The sequence below is a fragment of the Netta rufina genome (assembly GCF_964035555.1).
Source record: "Netta rufina genome assembly, chromosome: 12".
In the NCBI taxonomy this organism is placed as follows: domain Eukaryota; kingdom Metazoa; phylum Chordata; class Aves; order Anseriformes; family Anatidae; genus Netta; species Netta rufina.
The window spans coordinates 20181239-20206422 of NC_140135.1; the positions used below are offsets into that span (position 1 = coordinate 20181239).

The window sequence follows — 25184 nt, forward strand, 5'->3', positions numbered from 1 at the left end:
TGGCTTGCTCGCTGGGGCTTGTGCTAAGGGCTGGGGAGGCAGGTGGGCCTCGGCATGGGGGACAGGCGAGATCCTGTGGTGGTCTCACCACCAGGCGCCCCGGTGAGAGGTTTTATCCCCGGGTGTTCCCACAGCACCCACACCGCCGCCTCAGGCACCCTCACAGCCATTATGGCACCCTGCCTAATGGCGCCTGCGCTGCGTGGAGCCCACAGCACCCCCCGCAGTGGCTGTGCACTGTGCTTTGTTACCCTTCATTCACCACTTTCAAGGACAAGATCATCTTTTTAGGGCTAAAAAGGGACTTTCACACACTGACAGCCCCGCATCGCCCCCCCCTCACACACCCCCATACCCCCCCTCCTCCCCACCCGCCTCTGCAGGGGGCGGTGCTAGCGGAGGCCCCGCCCCTCGGGGGAGGGGGGCGTGGCCACGGCGCTGAGGCGCCGCCCCGGCGGCCGGAGCCCGTTGAGCGGCGGCAGGCGGCGGCGGCGGCGGCGCCATGGTGAAGATCGCCTTCAGCTCCCCCTTCGCGCAGAAGGACGGCGCCAAGAAGGAGGCGGCCGAGGCGCTGGTGGCCGACAGGGTGCGGGCAGCGGGGCTGGGCAGGGCTGGGGGGCTGAGGGGGCTGAGGGTGGCGGTGAGGGAGGGCGAGGAGGAGGAGGAGGAGGAAGCGGCGGCCGCCATTTTGTGACGGCTGCGGGGCCCCCTCACGGTCCCCTCACGGTCCCCTCACGGTTTCGGCCGCTCCGGCGGCTTCCAGGCTGCGCTGAGTGGCGCTGAACTGGGCCGATTTTACTCGGGTTTTTACTTTTGGTTTTGGAGGCGCCGTGCTTGGTGCCGGCGGTGTCAGGCCGGCCGCTGGGTCAACGAAGTGGGAGCGCTAGGGCCGGGTTTGTTGCTCGTGGCGGAGAGGAGCCGCTGCGGTTGGGTTTTTAGCCAAATAATAGCCCTGCACGCAGCGTAAGGAGCCTTCCCGTGGAATTGGGGAAGGCTGGGCTGTGGTGTTGCTGCCCCTCGGGCTGCCAGAGCCGTGCCCTGTACAGCTAACGGCACAGCAGGTCGAGGAGGAAGCTGAGGAACTGCACAGAGGGCATGCTGTAGATTAGAGAGGTCAGTCAGTTCCTTCATCGTCAGCTGCTCCTCACGCAGCTTGTGGGGTGCGTATCTTCAGCAGCCTCTGCCATGCGGCTGCTGAGCGCAGTCCTAGCATTGCCCTGTGCCCTCCCTTCTGTTCTCATGAGAGCTGAGCTCCTTCTGTTTAGAAGCAGCTTACATCATTGTGGTACACACACCGCAGTGTTCTCGGTCAGTCGGTGTGTGCATACACGTCTGACTTTGTTTCTAATACCTCTTCGCTCTGACTTGAGGGCATGCAAACAGCGAGTTCACAACTCTCCTTGAAAACAAACTTGTTCTAATGCTTATTCTTTAGATGGGATATTTTTGGAGAGCAAACAAGCTCAGTGGCTAACATTGGTTGAAACAGCACAGCAGAAGTCCCCTAGACTACCTGCAGCAAACCCTTGAGCTTGCAGAATTCTCTCCTTGCAGGTACTTTGGAGTGGACTGTGTCAACAGCAGCTCTTGACCTAGCTGCCCATGTTAACAGGAGTCATTTCTTTCCTCTGTTACTCCTTCTTTTCTTTGCTTGTTACTGCACAGCTCAGAACTGCATTTTCCTTGCAGGTATTTTATTGCTCATATTGGTTTTAGAGGCTGTGTAACCTGTTGGAGCAAAGTCTTGAATTGTGTTCTCTTATCAGCTCCGTCAACTCTTCTGAGATCAGGCTTCTGACATTGCTTTTTAATATGATAAATAGCTTGGCTGTGTTTGAAACAAGTGTGGCGCAAGTGTAGCTACTTAGCCCTTGACATCATCTGAGCCCTGGGACGTCTGAAGTGCTGGAACCTGGTGCGGGCTGCTGCGTGCAGCTAATGAGAGGCCTCACTAACGATGAGTAAGGAACGGCGAGGTGGAGGAGATGGCAGAACACGATGAGAACAGAACCAGCCTTGATCTTAAAACCAAGCTGGCTCTGAAAGATGGCTTCCACATAATGACATGTAAATGTGGCATAATTCTGACATGGAACTAGTTTAGTTTTTTGTTGTGACAAACACTTAACCAGCCAATTGTAGCGGCTTATGTCTTGCTGAACCAACGCTTTTCTGTTTGGAGGATGAGAGAGTGGAATGTAGGAGTGTTGACTTTCACTAAACAGTGTTTTTTTTGTCTCGTTAGTTGCATAGCTGATGGGTTTGACTTTTACGCTGCCATATCTTGCTGAGCGTGGAAATAAGTGCAGCTTTTGTAAAAATACTGTGACTTGTTCTGATCACAGGTCATTTAAACTTATTGTGTTGTACAGGAGTGCAAATAAGGGGACCAGAATTAGGAATGGCCACAGAGGCTGCTGTGCTAAATCTGGGTGCTGAGTCTAGGAACAGCACAGAGGAAAACATTCATTTTGGCTTTTTTTGCACCCCGTGTGAATTCATCTTTTTCTACATTTTGAATTGAAAGAGCAGGTTGTGAAAGCAAACCCTTAAATGCTGTAGTCATGAATCATTAAACGGACTACGTGCCAAACATGTAGGTTATCTAAGTATTTATGGCTTTTTTCTTTCTTTGTAGACCTGAAGGGTTTATTTCTCCAGGTGAATGTCTATTCTGATTGCTTAGGATTTGACAGTGCTTTTGTTCTTCTCTCAACTTCTCTTGTGTGGGCTTTTTGACTGAAAGCCTAGGAAGGCACGTAAAGAACAGGGCTTTAAATTGTGTCGTTCAGATACCGCCACCAACTCTGGATCAGCATTACACAAGTGATCACCGTGTTATGTAATGGTGAGAGTTGTTTCCTTTGGCTGCAGTCCTCTGTCTGCAAGCGGACCAGGAAAAAACAAGCCAGTGAACTACAGGCTTTTAGGCTGCTATATACAAAACATTACTCTTCCTTCCACCAAAGGAGCAGGGTTTTGAAGCTGCAAGGTAGGATGTACCACAGGAGTTTATTCTTATTTGACATAATTTGAAGCCGTGCTTGAGCTGATGGGTGGTTCTCCTTCACGGTGAATTTAACATGCATATTCTGAGAAAGTTCTGAAACCCAAATGTGGGATTTATGTCAGATGTCTCTTTCCCGACTAATAGACAAAATTGCATCTTAGCTTCCTGTGTTAGTCCAGCTCTGTTAAGAACAGTAATGCTATTTTTCTTCCATCTGACGGAGGAGAAGAGGATAGGAAGTAGGCTTTGGGAACACTGTGTTCCTGAAAATGACCTTGCTCTACAAATCTTGCTTTCCTTGTACAATATTGTGGCTGCAGCACTGTATCTATTGTTACAGTTATTTAAATTTCTTACAGCTCAAGTAGTGTTTTTCAAACAGCTACAGTTTCCAGACAGAGGTTTGTCTAGAAAGATGACTGTAATGAGGAAAATATTCTCTATTCAGTGCTATGTGAAAGCTCATCTTGCTATGATGCAGCAGTATTTCGTGGAAGTGCTTTCCTACTTTATGATGCTTGACTTCTCAGCACACACCTAGAGGAAATAGAATCGTCGGGTTGTAGGTCAAAGTGAACCACTTGGTAGCTGTCGACTTTAAATTGTGGGTGGCTGCACCTTCTCAGTTCTTATCCTTCTCTGGTTAAAGGATCCGGAAGTTGCCACACACGGAGGTGAAAACTCCTCTGGAAGATGTCTGTTGACTCTGCTGGGCTTAGCGTTCATCTTGGCAGGAGTTGTCGTCGGTGGAGCCTGCATCTACAAGTACTTCATGCCTAAGGTAGTGAGAAAGTTCTTTTTAAGCATCACTGACAAAAAATGTAATTATAAACTGGTTACCTGTGTAATAGAAATCTTTTGGTAACTGGGACCTCAAGGCTTCTGTACCCTTTATAAAAGCTTCAGGTCTCAGGCTTGCACTTCTTTGTAACACAGATGTTGGAAGTGTAGTTTTAAAGCAATATTCACTGTAAAAAAATAACTAATCTTGCTCTTACTTCCAGCATAAGGTGTACCGTGGCGAAATGTGTTACTTTGAAAATGAAAACCGGGATCGTGCTGTGGAACCTTATTTCTTGCCTATTGCTGAAGAAGCTGACATTCGGGAAGATGACAACATAGCCATCATCGATGTGCCCGTCCCGAAATTCTCAGACAGTGACCCGGCCGCGATTGTCCATGACTTTGATAGGGTAAGTACAAGTGCAGCAGTAAGGAACAACTGGTTCACAGCTCACTGGGAAACTAGAGTGAATGCTCGTCATGATAGCTCCAAGGTTTTCATTCTTGAGAGCTGTAAATGCAGGTGGTTCTGGCTGAGTGCTCTGTGAAGTTAAATTTATTAAAAAAAGGGAAAGGGGGCAGATAATGTTGGTAATTTTAGTCTCTTCAATTTTGCACCCAGTGGTAAGGATGAAGTGACTAGGAAGACCTTAGCACTTTCTCTAAACAATTAACTTGTAGAGAACAACCACTTATCAGCTTAGTCAGCTCTCAGTTCTGATGTAAAGTATAACAACTTTGGAGAGGTGATAATAGCTAAGTTCTTGCTTTGGACACTTGTATCAAAGCAGTGCATGCAGCTAGCTGTTCTTCATCTTTCTGAAGTTACTTCTTAGACTTTGTAGAACTGTGTGCTAATAATCAAAAAGCCGTGATTAATCAGTTGAAAACCTTTTTTCCCTCCAAAATAGCTTTTGACGGCATATCTTGACTTGCAACTGGGCAACTGCTATGTGATTCCATTGAACACATCCATAGTCATGCCGCCAAGGAATCTGATGGATCTCTTTGCAAAACTGGCGGTATGTGGAGTCTTGATTGTTTAGTTATGCTGATGAGAGAATTCCTGATAAGAACGCTGGATATTGCTCCTGAACTCCAATCTTTTGCTAGAACAGTCCTCTTGCCATGGAAGTACATAATCCCCCTGGCTCAGTCACTGTACTAAAGTTCAGGCCAGCTGTCAGTGTATATTATGTTGAGTAGATTCATGGGTAATGCTCTTATTAATACGTAGCTTTATGGAAGCTGAAAGCAACTAGTAAATAAGGTTAAATTTAGCTATTATAAAGCAATTTGATGAAGCTCCAAGTGTCATTGAAAGCCTAAACCTGAAAGTTGCCGCTGGAAAGCTCACTTCCCCCCCCCCCCACGAGTTTTAATGAAAAGAACAATTGTTCTGTTCTACTGGCACTGTAGTTATGAGCTCACCGCAAGCATTTTGACTGTCCAGTGACTAAAAGTGGTATTCTTCCAAGAAGGCTTATCTTCTGGGTCAAGCTGATACAGCTTGCTGCTACTTCCAAATTAAATGTGATACCGAACTATCGTGTGTCGAATGTACTTTTTTAAAAAGTCATCGACTCCTCAGCATCTAATGCTAGGTGCCACCTGATGTAGCTTAGCTCATTTATTTTTTTTTTAGCTTAATGAAGATCAGCTTTGTGTGTTCCCTTGCCCCTGCTTTTAGGAGTTGAGGGGTGACAAGTTATTTCAATAGCATTAAAGCATTTTGGTGAAGACTTCATCTTTCGTGTTTGAGGCAATTATACCTAATACAAAGAATAAAAACAGCATGACCTACAAAAGTTAGGTATTATGAAAGTTTCACTGTTTAAACTGCGAACTTTGTTGCATACAAATAAACCTGAATAGATTTTCTTAATGCTTACTTTGTATGAAGCAAGCAATTTGCAAAGCACTTGAAAGCAGAGTTAATCTTAACTGCAATTTACTTGAATGTAATTGCAGCTGTTTGGCATGGCCTTTGTCAGTTTTTAACTTCTCTGGTGTGCAACTCTTCAAGACTAGCATATCTTTAATACTAAACAGATGGAAAGCTGAAATCTAGGCCTCAAGTCCTTCCAAAGCAAAGAAAAAAGAAGTAGTGATTGTCCATTGTTACTGTTCTAGTGTATCTCAAGGTATTTTCTCTTTTTAGACTGGTTCTTACCTGCCTCAGACTTACCTAGTCCGTGAAGAAATGGTGGTTACGGAGGAGATAGATAATGTATCTGATCTGGGTATCTTCATTTACCAACTCTGTGTTGGAAAAGAGACTTTCAGACTTCAGCGCAGAGACCAGATAACAGGTAAGTTTCCTGCTGTTAAAAAAAAAAACAAAAAACCACAAAAAACCTCCTATTGGAGTAGGGAAAGGGTAAATACACTGTCAGGGTTTTTAGACCTGGAAATCTGAGTGTTCAGCACAACTTCTGAGCTGAGGCTGCTGTTAGAACTGATGGATGTTGTTTTCCCTATTTTCAAATAGATGTCTAAGTTTCAAGCACAGTGAGAGAAGCTTTTGGTTACAGAGTTAGAAGTTACGTGCCCAAAACAGGCTTGAACATAAGCAAATGTGTTCCATTTTTCTGGTTGAAGCCATAGATTAGTTTGGCCTAAAAACTCAAATGCTCCAACAGATTATGTGGGTCTCTGTAGGTGTAGCTTACTCTTTCACTGTCCTTTCTGAAAGTGGGTTGCAGGAGCATCAAATAACATTATCTTCTCGTTCATTTGCTCTGAGAAATACTGATCATCTAGATCTGGACATCCCAGACTTCTGCTCTGAAAGAGGAAGAGCACATCCTGGGAACTTCTGAGCTCTATTTCTGCTTCGCGTGTCTCTTTGTGGCACCCCTAGCCGTTCTGTGAAAAGGAATGAATTTGTGTCAGAGGTTTGACACATTGGAAGGAGGCCTGAAGTACAGAAATGTGATGCTATGGATTTTAGTTCATTGTAGTTCTCAAACCATTTAGTCTGCTGCTCTCATCAAATGCATGGCAAACTAATCCTTTGTCAGTTACTGCCTTTCAGAGTGCAAATGATGGGTTTGTCAGAACTCTCTGCTCCAGTTTTCCTGCCAAACTCTTGGGCAAGATTTTCCTCTCCCCAGTTACAGCTTGCAGCGTCAGGAGCCACATCTGCTGTTTGCTAGAGACTACGTCCTGTTACTACAAGACGGAAGGCTCTGTATGTGGCAACATAAAACAGTGGTCCTAAATAGCAAAAGCAGATGAAGAAACAGTAAATGTTCCTTTTATGGGAGGGAGAGGCATGTGTCTGAGCTGTTGTGAACAAGTCTGGGCTGACTGCTCTCGTGTCTGAAAGACTGTAGCCTACTGACAGTACTGCAGAGAGTGTTTTACGGTGATTCCTTAAGATCATCTTGCTATAGCATGTTTCAATTCATGTTGCTGACAGCTCTGCTGCACGGTAAATGACTTCCACAGAATGCTTCCACAAAAGGATTCTAGCAAGCGAACAATGCCCCTTAGTACGGTTTCTTTCCTGTAACTGACCTTGTTTCCCTCTAGGTAGGGGGAGAAACTTCGAGTAAAATGGAGGACTGCTGCTGAGGAGAAAACTGTTCTTGCTTTCCAGATTAGATTTCTAGCACACCTTTCTTCAAGTATGCACAAAACCAGGCCAACTTAAATAATTAGGCTGCAGTGGATAAACTCCTGAAAACTGTGTGGAGGAGTCTGTTCACTTAGCTGCTGCTGCGTTTGCACTCAGATTTTGTGGAGTTGGTAGAATGGTTTGTTAGATCAGACAGTTCTGAGGCAGTTCCCTCGAGGCCTAAGTGAAGGTGTGAGAGACTGGACAGGTCTTCCTGACTGTGCAGTGTGTGTATCCAGTTGGATAGCCATTGGAAGATTTTTAGCTAAAATAGAGGTGAGCTGAGGAGCTGATAGTCCAGCTGTTAGTGTTTACAAAACAAACCAGTATCCTGCTGTGTTTGATTTAGGAGAATGCTTGTAGACTTCTACGGATAGCTCTGCTTGCATACTCTGAACAATTCTGTGCTTATTAAACAAGCTTAAAGCTTTCTTCTCTGATTCTTGTATACCGGTGTGTTTTAGTTGATCAGCTTGTCTCTGACTGCAGGACTACCATTTTCTTGTCTCCTATTAAAGCTTCACAGCTGGCAGAGGTAAACTGCCTGTATCAGATCCAGTGCTGGCATGTCCCAGAATAGAGAAAATCACCTTAACAGTGTTAGGAAAAAACTTCAGTAAGGTCATCAGCTGAGTGGTAAATCCTCATCTCTCTTCCCAGGTGAAGACTGTGCTGTAGAATTACACTCTTTGTTAATGCATACTGGAGTGGAGAGAAGTGCTGATAAAGAACTATTGAACTATTTTTTTTTATTTTTTTTTTCCCCTGCACCTTTTTAGAGTTTTTCACCTCTTTTCCTGTAAGGCAAAGAAGACTGAAATTACTTTTCTTTGTGGTTAGGAAGGGCTATGAGAAAGTCTGTTCAGTGCTCTCTTCTGTCACTAAAGTAATTACAGGCTCCTGGGTTAAACGACAAGATCTTGCTTTATCCTCTGTCTGTATCTAGCCCCCTCTGAAGTTGTCACTGTTCTGAGAATGGGGGAGGTTTTCTGATGGCAAACCAGCCTGTATCCAGCTCAGATGGTAATTCCTGGGTGTAAAAACAATATGCACAAAGTGATTGTATTTCATTGTTGTTTGTGATGACTTAAACAAACAAACCTGTAAATGCTTGCTGCAGAGTTGCAGATCTCTTGCTTTACTTAGGCTCTCATCTTGTCTCGTCCGCAGGTCTGCAGAAACGTTCAGCGGAGAACTGTCACTCAATCAGACACTTTGAAAACTCTTTCGTTGTTGAAACAAAGATCTGTCAACAGTGAAAGGCGTTGGATGGGAGGTGACTAGTTCACACCTTCATTGAGAAGTCTCACCATTAGATGTCGACTTCTTAAATTAAAATGTGCAGTGATAATCAAAAGCCTTATGCATTTTCTGTGTATTGCTTGTATTTCAAGAAGACAGTCACCATTTCAGCTTTTTTTTGATCCTTGGTATACCTATTCTTAGTTTTCTGTAGAATTTAAATTTGAGTAAGGTGTTTTGGTTTTGTTTGTTGGTTTTGGTTTGTTGTTTTTTTTTTCAGAAGGGTAACATCAGTTTATCCATCGAATGCGTGTGATCTACAGTAATCTGGGAATGGCAGAAAAACATATATACAGAAATGTTAACCAACTCCTTGGCTGGAACCAGTTCTGTTCACCTTAACTTTCACAGGATGATTAATGTATTAATAATCTGTGGTTTGCACATCTTGTGTAGTTCTGTAGAGTAGCTCTGCACTCAGTCTCCTGGCTAAAAACCTCCTGATGCATATCATTGAAGGTTTATTTTAACATCCATGTGTGAAGCATGTAAAATCCAACCTCAGTGATCATAAACCTCTAACACTACCCTTTCTTTTTGTGCAATTACTGTATTGAATTCGTATGTATATTTGGAACCTTCCCTGAGCTTACACTTAATTCTTCTACCTTTGTTTGGTTTTGTGGTATTTAGTTCTTAGATTCAGATCGAGTTGCTCTTAAAGCTTGTCAGTATTTTGGTTATGAGTTGGTTTATCCTGTAACTTTCTATTTCAAGAATCTGTTCTGGTAATAGCTCACTTGTGAATGTGACTGTAGTTGTAAACTTAAACTACTGGCTTATACAAGCTTTTTAGATCAACTTTTTATGAGCAAGTAGCGTTACTACTGCAGTCAGAGCATTGTTCCTTTTTTGAAAGCTGTAGTATAAAGACAGCGAAGACATAGCATCCTGCAGTTGATGAGAGTTTTATTAAGGGACTTTATATTGGCATAAATTCTGCAACCCTGTAATAAATGTTTCTCTAAAAATCTGGTGTTTGTGTGACTTCCTGGTGATCAGAAGCAGAGGGCACTATGCGGGTATATGGCCCGTGAGGGGGAAGTGAGGGTTGTGGGTCTGGGCTAGCGTTTGGTGTTCTCCCTACCTCCTTCAGTCCATGAAGCCTGATTTCCTCTTCCTTTTAACTGTGGAAATGCTTTGTGGTGCAAAACTGGAGGAACAGAGGGAGGAAAAGATGCATCACTACAAACTGGATCCCCCACGGTGTAGGTGTTAGTGAAGCTTAGTGCTACTATAAGTTGAATTCCTGGCATGAGGGCAGCAGCTCAGTTGTATAGTTTAAAAAAAAAAAAAAAAAAAGGGTAAATTCTAGCACACATCTCTCAATGTTGTTGAGGAGGCTGGAGGCCAACACTATGCTTGCATTACTGCATTTATGGCCATGCTCATGAGATGAATCTTTTTAGCATATTCTAACTCCAAGACAGCCGAGGATTAATCAAACATCTTACAGAAGCACTGTTCAGCTTTTACCAGCTCTAAGCACAGAGGTAGGAGACAGTGAGACTTGTATTAGTCTGATTGCTCAAAGAGTTAATGTACCAAACCCTTCTGGCTTTCCTGGAAAATATCTGTGACTTCTACAGCTGGAAGTAAAACAATAAGCAGGCTGTCTGCGCTGAGAACTAGCGAGTAAAATGCCACTATAGGAGGAGCTCCTCTGTCATTGTGAAAGTGTGCAGTGGAAAGGAGTCGACCAGCTCTGGGGCAGTGGGGAAATTTGTTGTTGTGTCTTGGAAATTAATGCAGCTCTTCTCCCTACATATAGGGCAATGCAGAGGACATGTCCCAAAACCAGAGCTTTGCTCTTTGTAATCAGAGCATTTGTCTGTAAAACAGTAAGTGTAGCAGGGAATTTTGTGTCCTTAACTTTGTTACTGGACTACAGTGCTGTAGAAACCTCTTAATCTGTTAGAGAGCTAGGTGTGTTTTACCAGGGGAAGCAGTAGAAACTTGTCCGTGTGGCTGCAGGCTTGCTGTGTGCTTGGACAAGTTACCGTGGGGAAGATTTCTGGATCGTCTGAGAGGATATCGAGGGTGGGGTGGTTGTCTGGTTTGGTTTGGTAGTGGGAAGATTTGGAAACAAGTTAGTTGCAGAGAGCAAGAGCATCTGACTGCAGCGTTCAGCTTTGGCTGGATTGCAAACAGAGACGGGAACTCTTCCTTCCAGCTCTGAGCAGCTGTGCGGGAGGGCTCTCAGCGTGCAGGCCTTTAACCTGCTGGCTGTCTCTAGCCATGGAGCAGGAACGCAAGAAACGCTTCCAGATAGGCTGCAGCGGTTTCTCTTACCTTTGCCTGCTAAAGACTTTAAACGCATGAAGTCAGTTCCTTAAAAACCTATTAGATGTACTAGGCAACGAGCCAGCGTATTGAAGGAACACATTGTTCTGCTCACCTCCTCGGGGCTCTGTCTTTGAGAGAGTAGCTGCAGTTTCAGCCGTGCGGGCGGCGTGCTGGGCTCATGCTCTGGCCCTGATGGCTTTGTGCTGCGGACAGGCACTCTGATCAAAGGGCTGCCGCTGCAAGGTGGCTTCCAATAAGGTCCTGGGAGCGCTGGTTATTTCCAGATCGGTATCTTTGAGGAGCTGAATTCATCCATCCGCTCTGCAAGAGTCAGGAGGCTGCCTTGCACCGGTAGGTGGCACAGTCAGCAAGCCCTTTGCTTCTCAGCTGCCTGGGGCTGGGCTGGAAGGTACACACACATAACCGATAAAAACTCGGTGCCTCAGCACGAGCTGGCTACTGGTGGGTGACTCAAACTGACACTGCACCTATTTAGGCTGAAATCGAGGTTTCCGAGTAACTACTGTACCTAAACACAAAGGTGGCTTGGGGCAGGCTTCCTTCAGCTGGTGTTGAGTCTTTGCTTTTGGGCATAGTTTACCTTCAGTGAAGAGCAACTTTATAACAGTAACGTGTAAATGTATGAAATACTACTTAATAGCTGAGTAAGACTATGCTTTAAACATGAGTATTGTAACTAATAATATTGCCAAGATGCAAATGCAAGCTCATTTACAGCAGTGGCTGGTTTTTACAAGTGTGCTGACTCAAAAAGTAATCGGCGTGCACAGGACAATCAGCAGCCTCTGTGCACTTGTGTACAGACAACTGTCTTTATGCCAGCTTGCAGGTTATCTTTTATGATATTGTTTTTAAACTAAAGCTTTAAATACCTTTATGAATGTTAAAATGGATTCCAGTGCTTTGGATGATTCATATTCCAGCACTACCTTTGAGTTTTTTCAAGTTTATTTGTAACACTGATCAGGAAAACATAGAAGAAAATGGCAAGGAAGAGCAAACACATTTGTTAGTCGGAGCAGATGCTGCTGGCCACTGCAGAAGCCTGAAGGCTTTCTGTTTGAGTGTGACCCGTAAGATGCGGGTGGCTGGTGATGGTGTGAGTGACAGACAGACATTGCCATTAGAGGAGATGCTCCCCTACGCTAGAACTTCAGGTTTTTCTGCAGCCTGGTCTTGTGGTTAAAACAAAACAAAACAAAACAATCAAAACATAAGAATTAAGTTGTTGCTTGCTTATATAAATACCTTGAGATGAAGATCCAGGTAAGGAAAAATGGGGACAGTGATGAAACACTTAAAAGACATACAGAGGCCTCAGCATGATATGAAATTAAAGCTTTAGCACCTCAGACTTGTTAAGCTGTTTGGCTAAAAGTGGGACGTATTTCACCATAAGCTCAACCCTGTACCATGGGCTGTTGCAGCACAGCCTTGCTAGCAAGGGTGTGAAAAACTCACCTCACAGCTATACCGAAAGTCACGGTGTGCATGTAGGCACCCAGAAGAAAGGAATCTGCTCGGACTTCAGCAGGACTGGGCTGATTTCTGTGGACTTTCTTAGTTCTTTGCATCACAGGAAAAGCTACCAAAAACACAGGCGTAGCTCAGAAGAGTTTATGGTGGATGATGGCAGAAATATCCCAGCTCTGAAACCAGCACTGCATTTCCCCGAGGAAGTTTGGTTTACTGTATTTTTAATCCTCCTCCTATGCTTGGGATTTGTTCTTCCCCGATTGCTTTGGCTCTGCTTGCAGCAGGGTGAGCTAACTTGGACAGTCCTCTTCGTAACGACAGCAGGTGCCAGCTTTAGTCTTTGCAGGTGGACAATTTCATTTCTTGTCCCTTTCCAAAGTACTCAGGAAGGCTAGAAAGAACGAAAACATTATGGTTTTTAGGTAAAAACATGCACAATCTGATGTGTTTAATCTCACATTCTCCTAATGTGCCCCAGACTAAAAATCCTAGAGCAGAAAAGAGCACGTGGAGGGCCAGATTCACGCAGTGCGGTTAGCTTGTGGACTCCCTGCAGGGGTACATGCTAGCCGTGTGGCTGAATTACCACTTCTGGGAAGACTGCACTCGAGGTAGGGCTTGGAGGAATTAAAGCTGCTCTGACTGTCCTCGTTTCAAGCTGGCTGGGGGATGGCTGGGCTGCCAGCATGGCACGGTGCCCAGATGCTAGCACTGATTGAAGCTTTGAGACTCTGAGCAAAATAATTACACGTATATATAATTATAGTCACACTATTTCATTAAAATGATTTCTTTATTATGTGTTTATCTGCGTTCTATTGCCTAGGCAATAGAAATGGGTGTATTTCCTGTCTTGAGAATAATTAAAGCCTTGCCACCTAGCACTCCACCTCCAAAGGAAATTATTTCTTATAGCTCCGACTATTTTGTTTGCTTAAGCTTGTTTTCTGTCATTTTGTAGGGTGGCTCCTCTCCCAGGCTTCACACTGACAAATGTAGAAGTGAATTCACTGCCTTAAGAGCCGTTCTGACTGTGGGTGTAGGTGACCTGTGTGTGTTACCGGCGTGCTCAGCTTCTCTTGAGCTGTTCCATTTTAGGGCATGTTGACATTTGAAGTTGTTCCAGGTTAAGCCCGTATGTGGACACCTTCTTCTGGAACAAGAGCTTCCTTCCTGTGAGCCTAATCCCTGGCTGGAGAGGAGCCAGGAGCTCTTCTGCTGGCGTTAGAGTGCCTGCCTGTGGGATTCATCAGGAACAGCTCCACCGACAGATAAACCCACAGTTTCTTTGATGATCACCAATCCCTCGTTTTGGGTCGGTGGCGTGTGTGTGTTTGCTTTCTTTGGGGAGGTGGGGCCTTTATTTTATTTATTCATACATGTTTTTTTTAGATGATATCGATTGTAACTCTACATTCTCACGTGAAGATCAGTAATTCAGTATTTCAGCCTCCCTGGGCTTGACAGTGACAGCTGCTTTGTCACCTCAGATTCTCGGGAGCCCCTCTCACTCGTTAATCCTTAGTGCTCAGACAAATCAGAGAGAGGTAGGAGCCACCGCTCAGGCTGCCCTGTCCGCACCGGTGTGCTCATCACCGGTACAGTGTGAGGCTGGCAGCAGCCAGGGCTCTGCCTCCTCACCTAACAGTAAAAGAGGAAGCCAGGCTGTTTCACACGAAGTAAATGACAGCGCTTCCGTGGCTGCGATCTGCGCTTATGATCTGAGCCGTAACTGCTGTTTTTCACTTAAGTTTGCGCTCTGAAAAGAAATGAAAGCATTCAGCCTTATCTCGTACATCTGCGCGGCAGTATAAGCTGCTTTCCTTGATGTCCTGAGTTCTTCTGCTCTCGTCAAGGCTCTGGTATTATCACGTTGGACAGTTTGCAAGGCACGGCTGAAGCAGGTGGGTAGCTGCGAAGCAGAAATGGCCCTCCAAAGGTGCCACCTCCTTCCACTGCTGACGGTCTGAAGGCGTGATCTGTGGTATGGGTTTGCCTGGCTGGAGGTGACTCGGAGGTAAAACTGTCTGCCAGCTAAGAGGAGCTTGCATCTGGAGGTGCTGACTGCCACTGTATTTCTGGGGCCCTGTTCTGTGGTAGATTACAACCCTAGATTTTTGGAAGGGAAGTGACTCATGCTAACAGGAGGGAAAACAAAGTGTCTGGCTGAGCGCCCCGAGCGCGAGAGAAGGAGCTCCATATCTCAACAGCTTCTGTATCTCTTATTTATAAATACCACTGGATAATAGCATGTCCTAGACTCACAAAATTCATTGTTCCTTAGTGGAACTAATGGTTTCCCTATACAAGACTTTTTTTTTTTTTTCTCTTTTTTTTTTTTCTCTTTTTTTTTTTTAATTTTTTTCTTTTTTTGCTTGATTTTCTACCTCTTATATGTTTTCACACGTGGAAGAGGCTGCACAGGCTGTGCTATTGCACTGGGGAGCATGGATGTGTGCTCCAAAGCCCTACTGTCAGCCTTGCAGTATTGCTTCTGTGTTCCTCCTTTTGCCTTTGGATGGATGGGGTTGCAGTCCCCATTTGCTAATCCTACCAAGGGCTTGTCGTGCAGAGATCAGATCTCTGAGAACAAACACCCGAGCCCCCAAAGTGAACTCATTCTGCTGAATGAATGCGAATGAAGGCAAACTTGCCCTCACGTGGCCCTTGATGCTAACAAATCCCTGGTGCTCACCCAGGGTTTGGCACTGTGCACACCAGGGCCCTGAGCTGGGTTCAGATGTGGCCTTGAGCCAGCACAAGAGTATGATCCCATTACAAAATACAATCCAGAATAAGCTTCAGAGGTATGTGGATATTCAATGGGAATCTGAGGGCAAACCCCATCAGTAATGAAGTCATCGGCAGGGCTTGCGAACAGGATTTCTTGTGCGTTTAGTTCAGTGCTCACGTGCGAAATTCAGCTCACTTATTTCCCTGCTGCTCACTGGGCTGTCCCTTAGCTCAGTGAGTACCTGCACCATTTGCCCCACACCAAACCATCCTGGGCAGCTCTGGTGGCTGTCTCCTGCCTCTGTGACAGGCACAAGTTCACGATGGTGCCTCTGGCCCTGGGGCTGAGGCACAGAGGGGTCCTCTGCTCCCCGGGGAGACAGCGCCAGCTGCCCCACATCCCTTTTACTGGTAAAAGGGAACTGCTTGACCCTTGCTTGTAAAAGATTTCCTGGAATTTGTAGCGTTATTTCTAAGGACATCCCTATCCTGTGGCCGATGTGTCCCCTGGAACCTTTTGTAGGCTGTGGCTTGCTTTAAAGATAGCAACGTAATGGCAGGGTGGAGGGTAAATGCCTCCCTTACTGTCCTGCAGAGAGAACCTGGCCCTGTCCTTGTGTCCTTGTGATGGTGCCGGTACGGGCTGCTCGCCAGCGGGACCAGGCTGGGACTGGCTTTGATGGTTGATGTTAACTCAAATAAGAAACCTCTCATTAAACTAGAAACCCAAAGCCATGTGATTTTTAGCTTCTGTTTTACATAGGTCTCCTGGGAACTTTCTTTCTAGCTGCGCAGCCCTCTGTCTGACCACAAGGAGTTACCATTTCTTTAAATACCAGCCCTGTCATGTAATAGTGGGGTTTGGGCAACGTATCAGCCCTGTGATTCAGTGCCGTTATGCAGACTTCCAGCAGATTAGAGAACCTAGTCAGCAAAACAGATCTCGGGGGACCTGAGAGTTTGAGGTAGATTTCTTCCTTTAGGACATTGGAAGGGGAGCAGGGAGATGAAGCTGGGCGTTTGGTGCTTGCAGCAGACCACAGATGACTGCACGCCGTAGCTGGTAAAAGCCATGGCCTTTCCTCACCTGGAGCCCCAGTGATATTTTTCCTTCTTGCATCATGGTTGAGCTCACTGGAAAAATGGGTAGGCAGAAGGGATTTGTTAATTCTCATAGTACAATATGGGAACCCATTATATTGCATTCACCCTACCTTTGCTAGTTGTTTGGTTTTTATTTGTTCATTTGTTTTCCCCTCCCTGAATTCTAGGTTTGGCGAAAAAAAATAAAAAGGCAGGGGGCGAAAACTTCATGAGACCTGCACTGAAAATTGTAGTCCTGACAACTGTAGCTCAGCCACTTGCTTACCGTGGAGGTTGCCAACCTCCAGGAGCCTTCATTCTCCCCCTCACTTCAACTTGGTGCTGCCACCTCTGTGTCTGCCCAGAGCTGAGCACGGGTTGTGACCAGGTGGAGAACTCCTTGACGTCCCCTGGTGCCACAGCCTGAAGGGGCTGTGGGGACATCCGTGCGCGTTGCCAGCCTGGCTTCCTTGGGTAGCCACCGCTCGGTCGTCACGTCCCCAGGGCAGCGTGGAGTTCCCTTATCAGGGAGTGCCAACTGCCACCAGAAAAACCCCACATCAGCCTCCCAGCAGCTGGGGGTGTTTACGGATTGTATCCAGTGTTGGTTTGACGCAAGGTACAAAAATAGAGCGTGCAGCAGGAACAAGCACCTTCCCCTTTGAGGAGACAGCACTAACCGCTGAAAGTCATGTTTGGGTCTGTTCCCTGTACTCAGCACCAGCTTCTGGTTTGTCACCTTTTCTTTTTTCCACTGCTTTGAATCACCAAGAGCATTTCCATAGCAAGAGGAAAAAGGAAATTAAATCCCCTCTTGGACTGAGCAGGAATTTTGACCATTCTTCTTCCTGTACTTACAAGGAGGGGCAGTGACAGCTTTATCCCTTCTCCGTGTTTTGGGACCAGGATCTGCTCCTGCCAGTGAGATTCAGGTGACACTAAAAACCCCTTTACATTCAAATCTAGGCCTGAGTATATCAGACGGATATGCCTGGCCCTGGGCTAGGCACCTCCTTCTGTTGCTTGAAGATTGCTCTCTCAGCAGCAGGGGGATGACAACCACAACGGAAGGTGTACCAATGCCCCAAAGTAGTCTGTAACAGCTGGAGATTATTCCTAAATGCAGTTCAAGGCTTTAATAGAGCAGAAAGCAATAAACACCAGAGGAAAGATGTGATAAGAAAAGCAATGATCCCTGTCTCTGACTGCTTATTTCAACTGGAGTGTCATATTTTCACCCCAAGTTCCTCCTAGAGCCACCTAGCTTCCCAAATGATCTCCTCTGTGGCACGTTTTTTTTAAATTTTGAGAAATCCTTGGGGCCTTCTGCTTTATATCAGCAGTCTTACCCCTGCAACTTAATTCATTAGTGCAAATCACTGTAGAGAAGGGCCAGTAAAGCAGTTTACTTCCCAACAAAATCATCACAGCAGCAAGTGGTGCTACCAAAACTGTTGTGAGGATGTGCTTTTTGGGGCTATTTTATCCTGGATAAATAAGAGAACCTTTTTCAAAGCTGGATCTGGAAACTCTGTCTTTTGGGCCCTGGTGTATAGCATATGGCTCGTATTTGCATAGAGGTTGGTTTATCAGCCCAAAATCTGGAGCCCGACCACGCTGGGTGTTAGCTGGCTGTGTGAACCCAGGAACTGCTGTGACCACTCCAGCTTCTCTGTTCTTTGTCAGGGTATTCATCAAACCATCTCTGATGATAGTTTATCTTCTTTCTTGTTTTTGTGTTGGACGGGGTTGATTTGTATCTGGCTCGGCCACTGTGGTTTTCGGGTATGGCCGTGAGCTGTGTTCCAGGCTGCCCAGCCAGCGGTGCGGGCTTTCTGCGCGGGTGCCGAGCTGTTCTGGGGACACCGGGGGCGATGCTGATTTTTGGCCTCTAACAGCAAAGCAAAAAAGGAAGCGAACAGCGAGGTGTCGGAACTTGCCGCTGGTGCTTGCTTGATTGCATCAGAAAAGCCTAACGCTGAGTACAGAGAAATGGGCAGCATTCACTGGGCACTGACAACCAGATGGCAAAATAACGAATGAACGCAGCGCTGATGGATGGAGAGAAGCACATGGGGGAACAAAAACCATGCTTAGGTAAAGAACTGTAAGGAAGGAGATTTTTGAGTTATGTGGAGAGCTCCCAGTGCTTTTTTCAAGCCCACCATCAGCGACAGGTTCCTGGCTCCTGTGGCCTCCGACCTGTCTTGGCCATCTCGGGAAGGTCTGAAAAGGAGGACAGGAAAAGGGGAGGGCGCACGCTCCCCCGCTGCTGCAGCAGCCCTGGCTCGCAAGTACAACTGTACGCCTCAAGATGCAGAAACCCCGTCACGTCTCTTCCTTTGTGTATTGTTAGCAGGGGAAGCTGTGCGAGGCGGCACCGGGCTGTGATGAAACGGGCCACGGCTGGGGCAGGCGGTGCGTGGGCTCGGAGGCGCGCGGCGGCGGGGGGGCTGGTGGAAACAAGGTGGCGAGACGCTCACAAACCAGCACGGCCAGAGCTGAGAGCTCTGCTTCAACCCACGAGCCTGCCATGCTCTTCTCATGCCGGGCTTCCCGAAAAAAAAACCTGCCTTGGTGCTGCTCTTAACACTCAAAGGTCCCCAAGCATACACTAGCTTTCCGGGAAAAATGCTTTACCTGGCCTTGTGATTTATTTATTTATTTTTAATTTAATTATTATTATTGTTATTTATTATTATTATTTTATTTTTTATTTTTTTAAATGAGAAACTGTATTTTTGACAAAATGAAAACTTCCCCGGAGGGTTTGATTTTTTTCAGGGTGATGGTGAAGGCTCCAAAGCTTCAAAGTTGAGAATAAACTTAATTCAACAATCTGAAGAAAAAATAAAATGTGTGGCAGTAACCATGCCTTCCAGCCTTGGGGTGAGTCCTTGGAGGAGTCTTCTTCCATTGCCAGACGAAGAAAAACTCCCCTGAGATGTAAATGTTGGAAAGAGGATGCACCTTTCCTTTGGTCCTAGCACAAGCTGGGGGTTTTGGGTTTTGTGTTTTGGGAGGACACTGGAGCATCCTTCTGCTCCAAGCCACCCCTGGGCACGACGTATGCCTTCTGCTCACCTAAGCGAGGCAACATCTTTGTTCCCCAGGTGTCTGCAACACCGTTGGCCAAGTGCTACGAGGTGATGGAGAGGGCAGCTGAAGCAAACCCTGCCTGGAGCAGAGCTGCCACGGATGGCAGGACAAGGCAGGCAGAGCACCTGAACCCGGCTCACGCGAGCTACCGTGACCATTGCAGCAGACTTCCTGTAAAAAGAGACCGTTAATAGTAATATGAATAAACCACACCGTGGAGGAAATGGCTGCTCTTGCGCCTACGGTATTTTCTAAGTGGGAAAATTGAAGCACGTTGAGTTCTTCTCGTCTGATTATTTCTGAACTTCTGACAACCTTTCATGTGATTTCTCTCCCCGCTCTGAAGCTAAAAGTGGCTCTGTGGGGTCATGCTGGGCTGTCCTGCTGCCCCCCACACGGCTGGGGGAAGGAGGCCAGTGGTGGGTGCACATGTGGCTGGCATAGCAGAGGTCAGGGACTCTCCCTCCGGTGCTGGGGGCTTCATTCCCATCCCACAGAAAACACCACTCAATTCACAGCCTGATGGACCTAAGGGAAAACACTCCATTTAGGGTGGGTCTGAAATGTGTAGGTGTTCATAAATGGCAAAAAAAAGCTTAAAATTGTGCATTATCTTCAAATATGACCACTGAACTGATGCGTGCCTGACGTGCCTCGCTCAGCTGGGAGCTGTTGTGTGTGCTCAGTTCTGTTTTCTCCAGGTGCTTGGGAGGCAGCAATGCTCCAAGAGCTGCCCCACATGGTCTGTAAGCAGGAACTTACTGCTGATGCAGGCAGTTGAAGGTTTGAGAGCAAGCTAAGAACTGCATTTAAAATTTGGGGGGGGTGGAGAAGGAATTATTTTTTTTTATTATATACAACAGGAAATGCAAGCAGATACTGGAAAATAAATAGTTTTTTTATTGTTGTGAACAAATTACAATGTGCTGCTCGGTTTCTGCAAATTAGTGGTGCATACTCAGCTGAATGCATGTACAGACACAGGCTGGCAGTGTGGGCGGGGTGGTTTATTATATAGAGGGATTTTAAAAGTTTTTTTAAAAAGGTCTTTCTGTGTTCCAACAGTCTCTGGAATTCACATCATTTTTCTACAAAATGTTTTCATAAATAAAATCTATAAAACAGTATTTGCATTAAATAAAATCTAATATCACAGTATTTTTACAATTCAAAATGTAACATTTCAAATGTTCACGTAACAACAGATTATACAAGAAGGTGCAAATAAAGTACCAGTGGAGCACGAAGCTTCTGTTGTTTGATTTTAAAGACCTTACTATTAAAAATACATCCACATTTGAATATTTCTCTCAGCTTTTTAAAGCCACCTGTTAGGTAGCTCCTAAGATTCGGCATATAGTGAGTTCCCATCACAGTAAACTGCAGAAAGCTCAGCTTCCTGTGCCCCATCTTAACGAAGCTGGTGCTAATGACTTGAACTTCACTAAGGTGGATTTTTTACAACTACAGAAAGTTATCCCAGCCCCAGAATCGTCGACTCCTGGACTCAGGGGCAGTTCACCGTAATACTGATGATAACACCACAGCAGGTGTTATGGTGCAGAGTCTCTTGTCAGAGAAAGGGGAACCATTTACCCCGTTTTTGGAGAAAAAAAGGACCTGAGAGGCTCACTGGACCTTTACCCTGACTAAATACACTCAAAGCAGGGCCCTGTGTTTAAAGCTTATCACAGGCAGTAAAAAGGGCCGCTCGTGGCATTTTGCTACTTCTTACCCTGATCCAGAAATGACCTGATGGTAAAAGAAAATGGCTGATGGTAGAAAAAAATAGTGTCTGGGCACTTGATTGGCATTGTGATTTGGGAAGCTGTCAACTGATGCACCCCCAGAATCGAGTCCTGGGTGTTTATAGATGCAACCAGGCCTTCGGGGTGACCTGAGGCCTCAGGCACATGTAGACATTAAAGATGCTGTGCCATCGCCCGTTGCTTCAGAATAATATAATACTGGGCCACGTGCTAACTTTAGGACTGAATTCTTGCTGGATGGGGAAATCCCAAAGTCTTGGCAGTCTCTTGTCTGGTGCCAGGGTGTGAGACTGGGCTATGGGTGGGTGGCAGCGGGGCAGGGCTGCGTGGCCTGCTCCTGCCAACACCAGCCTGATCTTGGTTGCCCATCTCGGGAGTGGGGCCTGTGGGATTTACATAGTGGTGCTTACACAGGGAACACTTGCAGCCAAAGTATTAAAACATCAGGGGGTTGATCAGGCTTTTTTGTTGTTGTATTTTTAGCTCAAATCCTCCTGGGGGCCAGCAGAAGCGTGCCTGAGGAGCGGCTCTCAGCGTGACAGAATCACAGGGTGGTTGAGTTGGAAGGGACCTCCAGAGCTCATCGAGTCCTGCTCGAGCAGGGTCACCTACAGCACGTGTCCTGGGGAAGCAGATCGGCCACAGGCCAGATCCGCACGAGCACCTGCGGTACCCGGGGCCGTGCCCGGGGCAGCCAGCACTAGCAGTCGGTGGCCTCCTCCTGCAGCGTGGCCTGGGAGTGCTTCTTGCTGCAGCTGTGGCTGTGCAGCTGCACGCTGTCCTGCAGCTCCTGCCGGGACAGCCGCCTCCGGAACTCGTCCGTAGTGAAGTAGTAGAGGATGGGGTCCACGCAGGAGTTGAGGCTGGCAAGGCACAAGGCCACGGCGTGAAACAGGGAGATCACCTCCTGGACGCGGCAGTTTTTAATCTTTTTGGTTTTGACAAAGAAATCCAGTGGGAAGCTGATATGGTAAGGCGCAAAGCAAATCAGAAATACCAGAGCGCAGGTGAGAATCATCTTCAAAGCCTTTTTTTTCTCTCCAAGATCAGGCGAAGCGACATTTTTTTCTTTTAATGACAAGATGGTCTTCCACGAGCAATATACGATGATAAAAAGGGGTGTTATGAATCCCACCAATTCCCCTAGCGTCATCATTGCAATGGCAGTGGGAAGGTCAACTTCCCGTACAGGGAGGTCCACAAAGCACTTGTTTGCAACTTTTGCTTCTTCGCTTCTCAGCAGAGGGAAAGGCAAACAGCCAATGCAGACCACGATCCACCCAGCAATGCTGATGTACACATCACAAATGCGTTTGCAGTCGCTGAATCTGAACGGGTACATAAGAAACAAAAGCCGCCTCACGCTGATGCAAACCAAGAAGTAGATGCTGGCGTACATATTGACATACTTCAGGTAGAAGCAAAACATGCAGAGGCCTGATCCAAACTCCCATGTCCCAGTCAAGTAGTAGAAAATCCTCAGAGGCAAGGATAAAACCTGCGATAAGTCAGCAATGGCTAAATTGATCATAAATATTACGGCCCGTTTAGTCTCTTTCATGTACCCATAGAAGACCCACAAAGCCAATACATTTCCTATTAGTCCAGGGATGAGGATGAAAGTGTATGTAGCTGCATAGTAGGGCTTGAGGTTGGTGCTGTTGGAGCAGGTTGAGCTGTTCTCCATGGCTGGGCTCTAGATTCCTGCTCAGCTCTGGTTTCTTCCCCCAGAGCCCCCAGGAGCTGTGCGTAGATGGCGAGCAGAAGAGCTGTGAGCTCAGTAGCACCTCTGTCCCAAGCCGTTGCCTTCCTGCCTTTCGGGCACTGGTCACCTTTGCTCTTCATGAAGTCTTCTGCTGTGCCAACGCAGGCATGTGCCGTCAGCACTCCAGCACAGTAACATCGTCCTCACCGGCACCCCGCAGCCAGGTTGTCCTGAGGTTTTTGGTTCCTAAATAAACAGGTGTAAACCTCCTTCAGCCCTGGTGTTTGTGCACGAGGCTTCAGCTAGGCGATCCTGTCCCATCTGGTGAGGAGCTCTGCTCTGGATTCATTCAAGTCCTGCTTGTATTGTACGTGTCCTTCCTGCTTTTTCAGAAGTTACCAGACCTTAACGCAGCTGCTTGCGGTGCTGGTAGAGCTGGGATCCCCACGGAGAAATCCATCTTTACGTGTTGAAGCAGTCAACAGTCCGGCGCCACGTCTGCACCCTCGGTCACCTTTTGGGTGGCATTGCAGCCCCTTCCCTCAGCACAGGAGTCTGACGGCAGGCACGGTCCCACAGCTGAAAGACAGAGAGGTGCAGTTACAGTGCCGCACGGAGCCGCGGGTCGCACGCAGCAAAGCCTGTAGGAGGACTGCAGGAGAGGGAGGAAAATCTCTCCTCAACAGCAACCCCTTGCTAGAAGAGGTCAGCTCTTCACCCCTCTACCCAGCACCACCTCTCGCCCAAGGGAAGTCAGGGACAAACCACTGAGGAACGGATAGAAAATGGGTTTAATTGCACAGCCCACCCTGCAGCGGCTCCGTCACGGGGCAGATTCAGTTCATGCCTGCTTTCTGCAGCCCACAGCCCCAGGACCATCCTCCCCATGGGTTCGATGCTCCCGTGGCCTCCGGGAAAGTCCTTCAGAAACTTCCCACACTCGCCACGGCTACAAAGAACCGAGAAGATGATGGAAAGAAATGTGCTGCTCATCTGAATGGCCCTGTGCATTTTCATGTAAATCTTCCATCAGCACAGACACCGGTGCTGCACCTCGGCGTGGGAGCCCCAGGACGGCGGCTTTCACCAAACCGTCAGCATTTGCAGGCAAAAGGGCAGCGTGGGAGGCACGGACGGCAGCTGTCAGCTACCTGCCAGGGCTTTCTCTTGGAAAGGCAAAGAAAAGACTCAGCCTCCACCACTCGTAAGGTGCATCAGCACAGGTGCATCAAAGCAGCGCACATTTTTTTTGGGGGGGTCAACTTTTTCATTTATTTTTTGAAAATAAGACATTCGTACTGCAAGCAGGGACAAGTGGCCTGTTTATTAAGTGCTTTTTGCCACAGAACAACGCACACTTTCTCCCAACAGCTTTTTCTGAGCCTTTCCATTCGCCACCTTGTGAGGAGGCCTGCTGCAGCCATTGGAAATACCAGGAGTCATTTCCCCATAAACTAAGCTGACTGTAGGACGACTTTGTTCAAAAATTGTTTGCATAGTGGGCAGCTGATAATATCTGAATATGTCAGACCAAAACCAAACCAACCAACCAACCAACCAACCAACCAAAACCCAGATCTAATAAATATAGAGGGAATTCAGATCTCTGATCAAACTTCCTCCAGGTCACCTTTTGCTTCAGTGTGAAGAACCAAACCTACAGGTCTACATGAGAAAAGTGTGGTGCCACGTGATGTGCCCGAGGCACATTTATAGATTAAAAATTTCACCCTGCTGCAATCCGTGATGCTTTTTCCTGTACTTTCAGGCACAGGTGCTAAAATATGAAGCTTTTTAGTGAGGCTGATGTTCAGCACTTGTCGGTGTGATTGCACTGCAACTTTGGAGCAGCTTTCTGTAAAACTACAAAATCTGCCAAAGGAAACTGTTCTCAGGGCAGCTTTTATGTGCCCATTCATTTTATTTCTCTTGCCATACCGTTGAGTGATGAGTCCAAAGAGACCGAGATGTTTTCCTTTTTCCAGGGAGCCCACATCCAACTCAGTCAGGAGAGCAAAAGGGCTCGAGAAATAATCGCATTCAGCTCCAGAGGCGCCCATTAACGAGCCGTGGGGTCAGCTAGCCTCCTCTGCGAAGACTTTCCAGTCCTGCTATTAATTCTGAGGCTGACCTCCAGGGCACAATTAATTCTAGAAATGTGAGTAATCTCTCAGTCACGTAGGAAAACTGGTGCTTACCTACTTGTTGGTTTATCAGTCATGGGTGGGGAACTGGGGCCGAGGGCTTCAGTTTCCATTTGCTTTACTGGCACCTGTAACCGAGGGGCGTGCGGAT

The 25184-nt window shown here is 46.7% G+C and overlaps 2 protein-coding genes across 2 annotated transcripts; one reads left to right on the plus strand and one right to left on the minus strand.

The window, feature by feature from the left end:
- The first annotated feature begins 425 nt into the window (after nt 1-425).
- Nucleotides 426-9688, plus strand: ITM2A (integral membrane protein 2A). Its single transcript, XM_084293807.1, has 6 exons — nt 426-586; nt 3660-3791; nt 4015-4203; nt 4705-4815; nt 5955-6105; nt 8586-9688. Exons 1-6 carry the CDS (start codon nt 503-505, stop codon nt 8672-8674), a joined length of 756 nt encoding a protein of 251 aa, XP_084149933.1. The 5' UTR covers nt 426-502; the 3' UTR covers nt 8675-9688.
- A 12196-nt stretch (nt 9689-21884) lies between these two features.
- GPR174 (G protein-coupled receptor 174) lies at nt 21885-22871 on the minus strand (the record flags this gene model as incomplete). The annotated part of the gene is made up of 1 exon (XM_084294279.1): nt 21885-22871. One exon carries the CDS (start codon nt 22869-22871, stop codon nt 21885-21887), a length of 987 nt encoding a protein of 328 aa, XP_084150405.1.
- Between the last annotated feature and the right edge of the window lie 2313 nt (nt 22872-25184).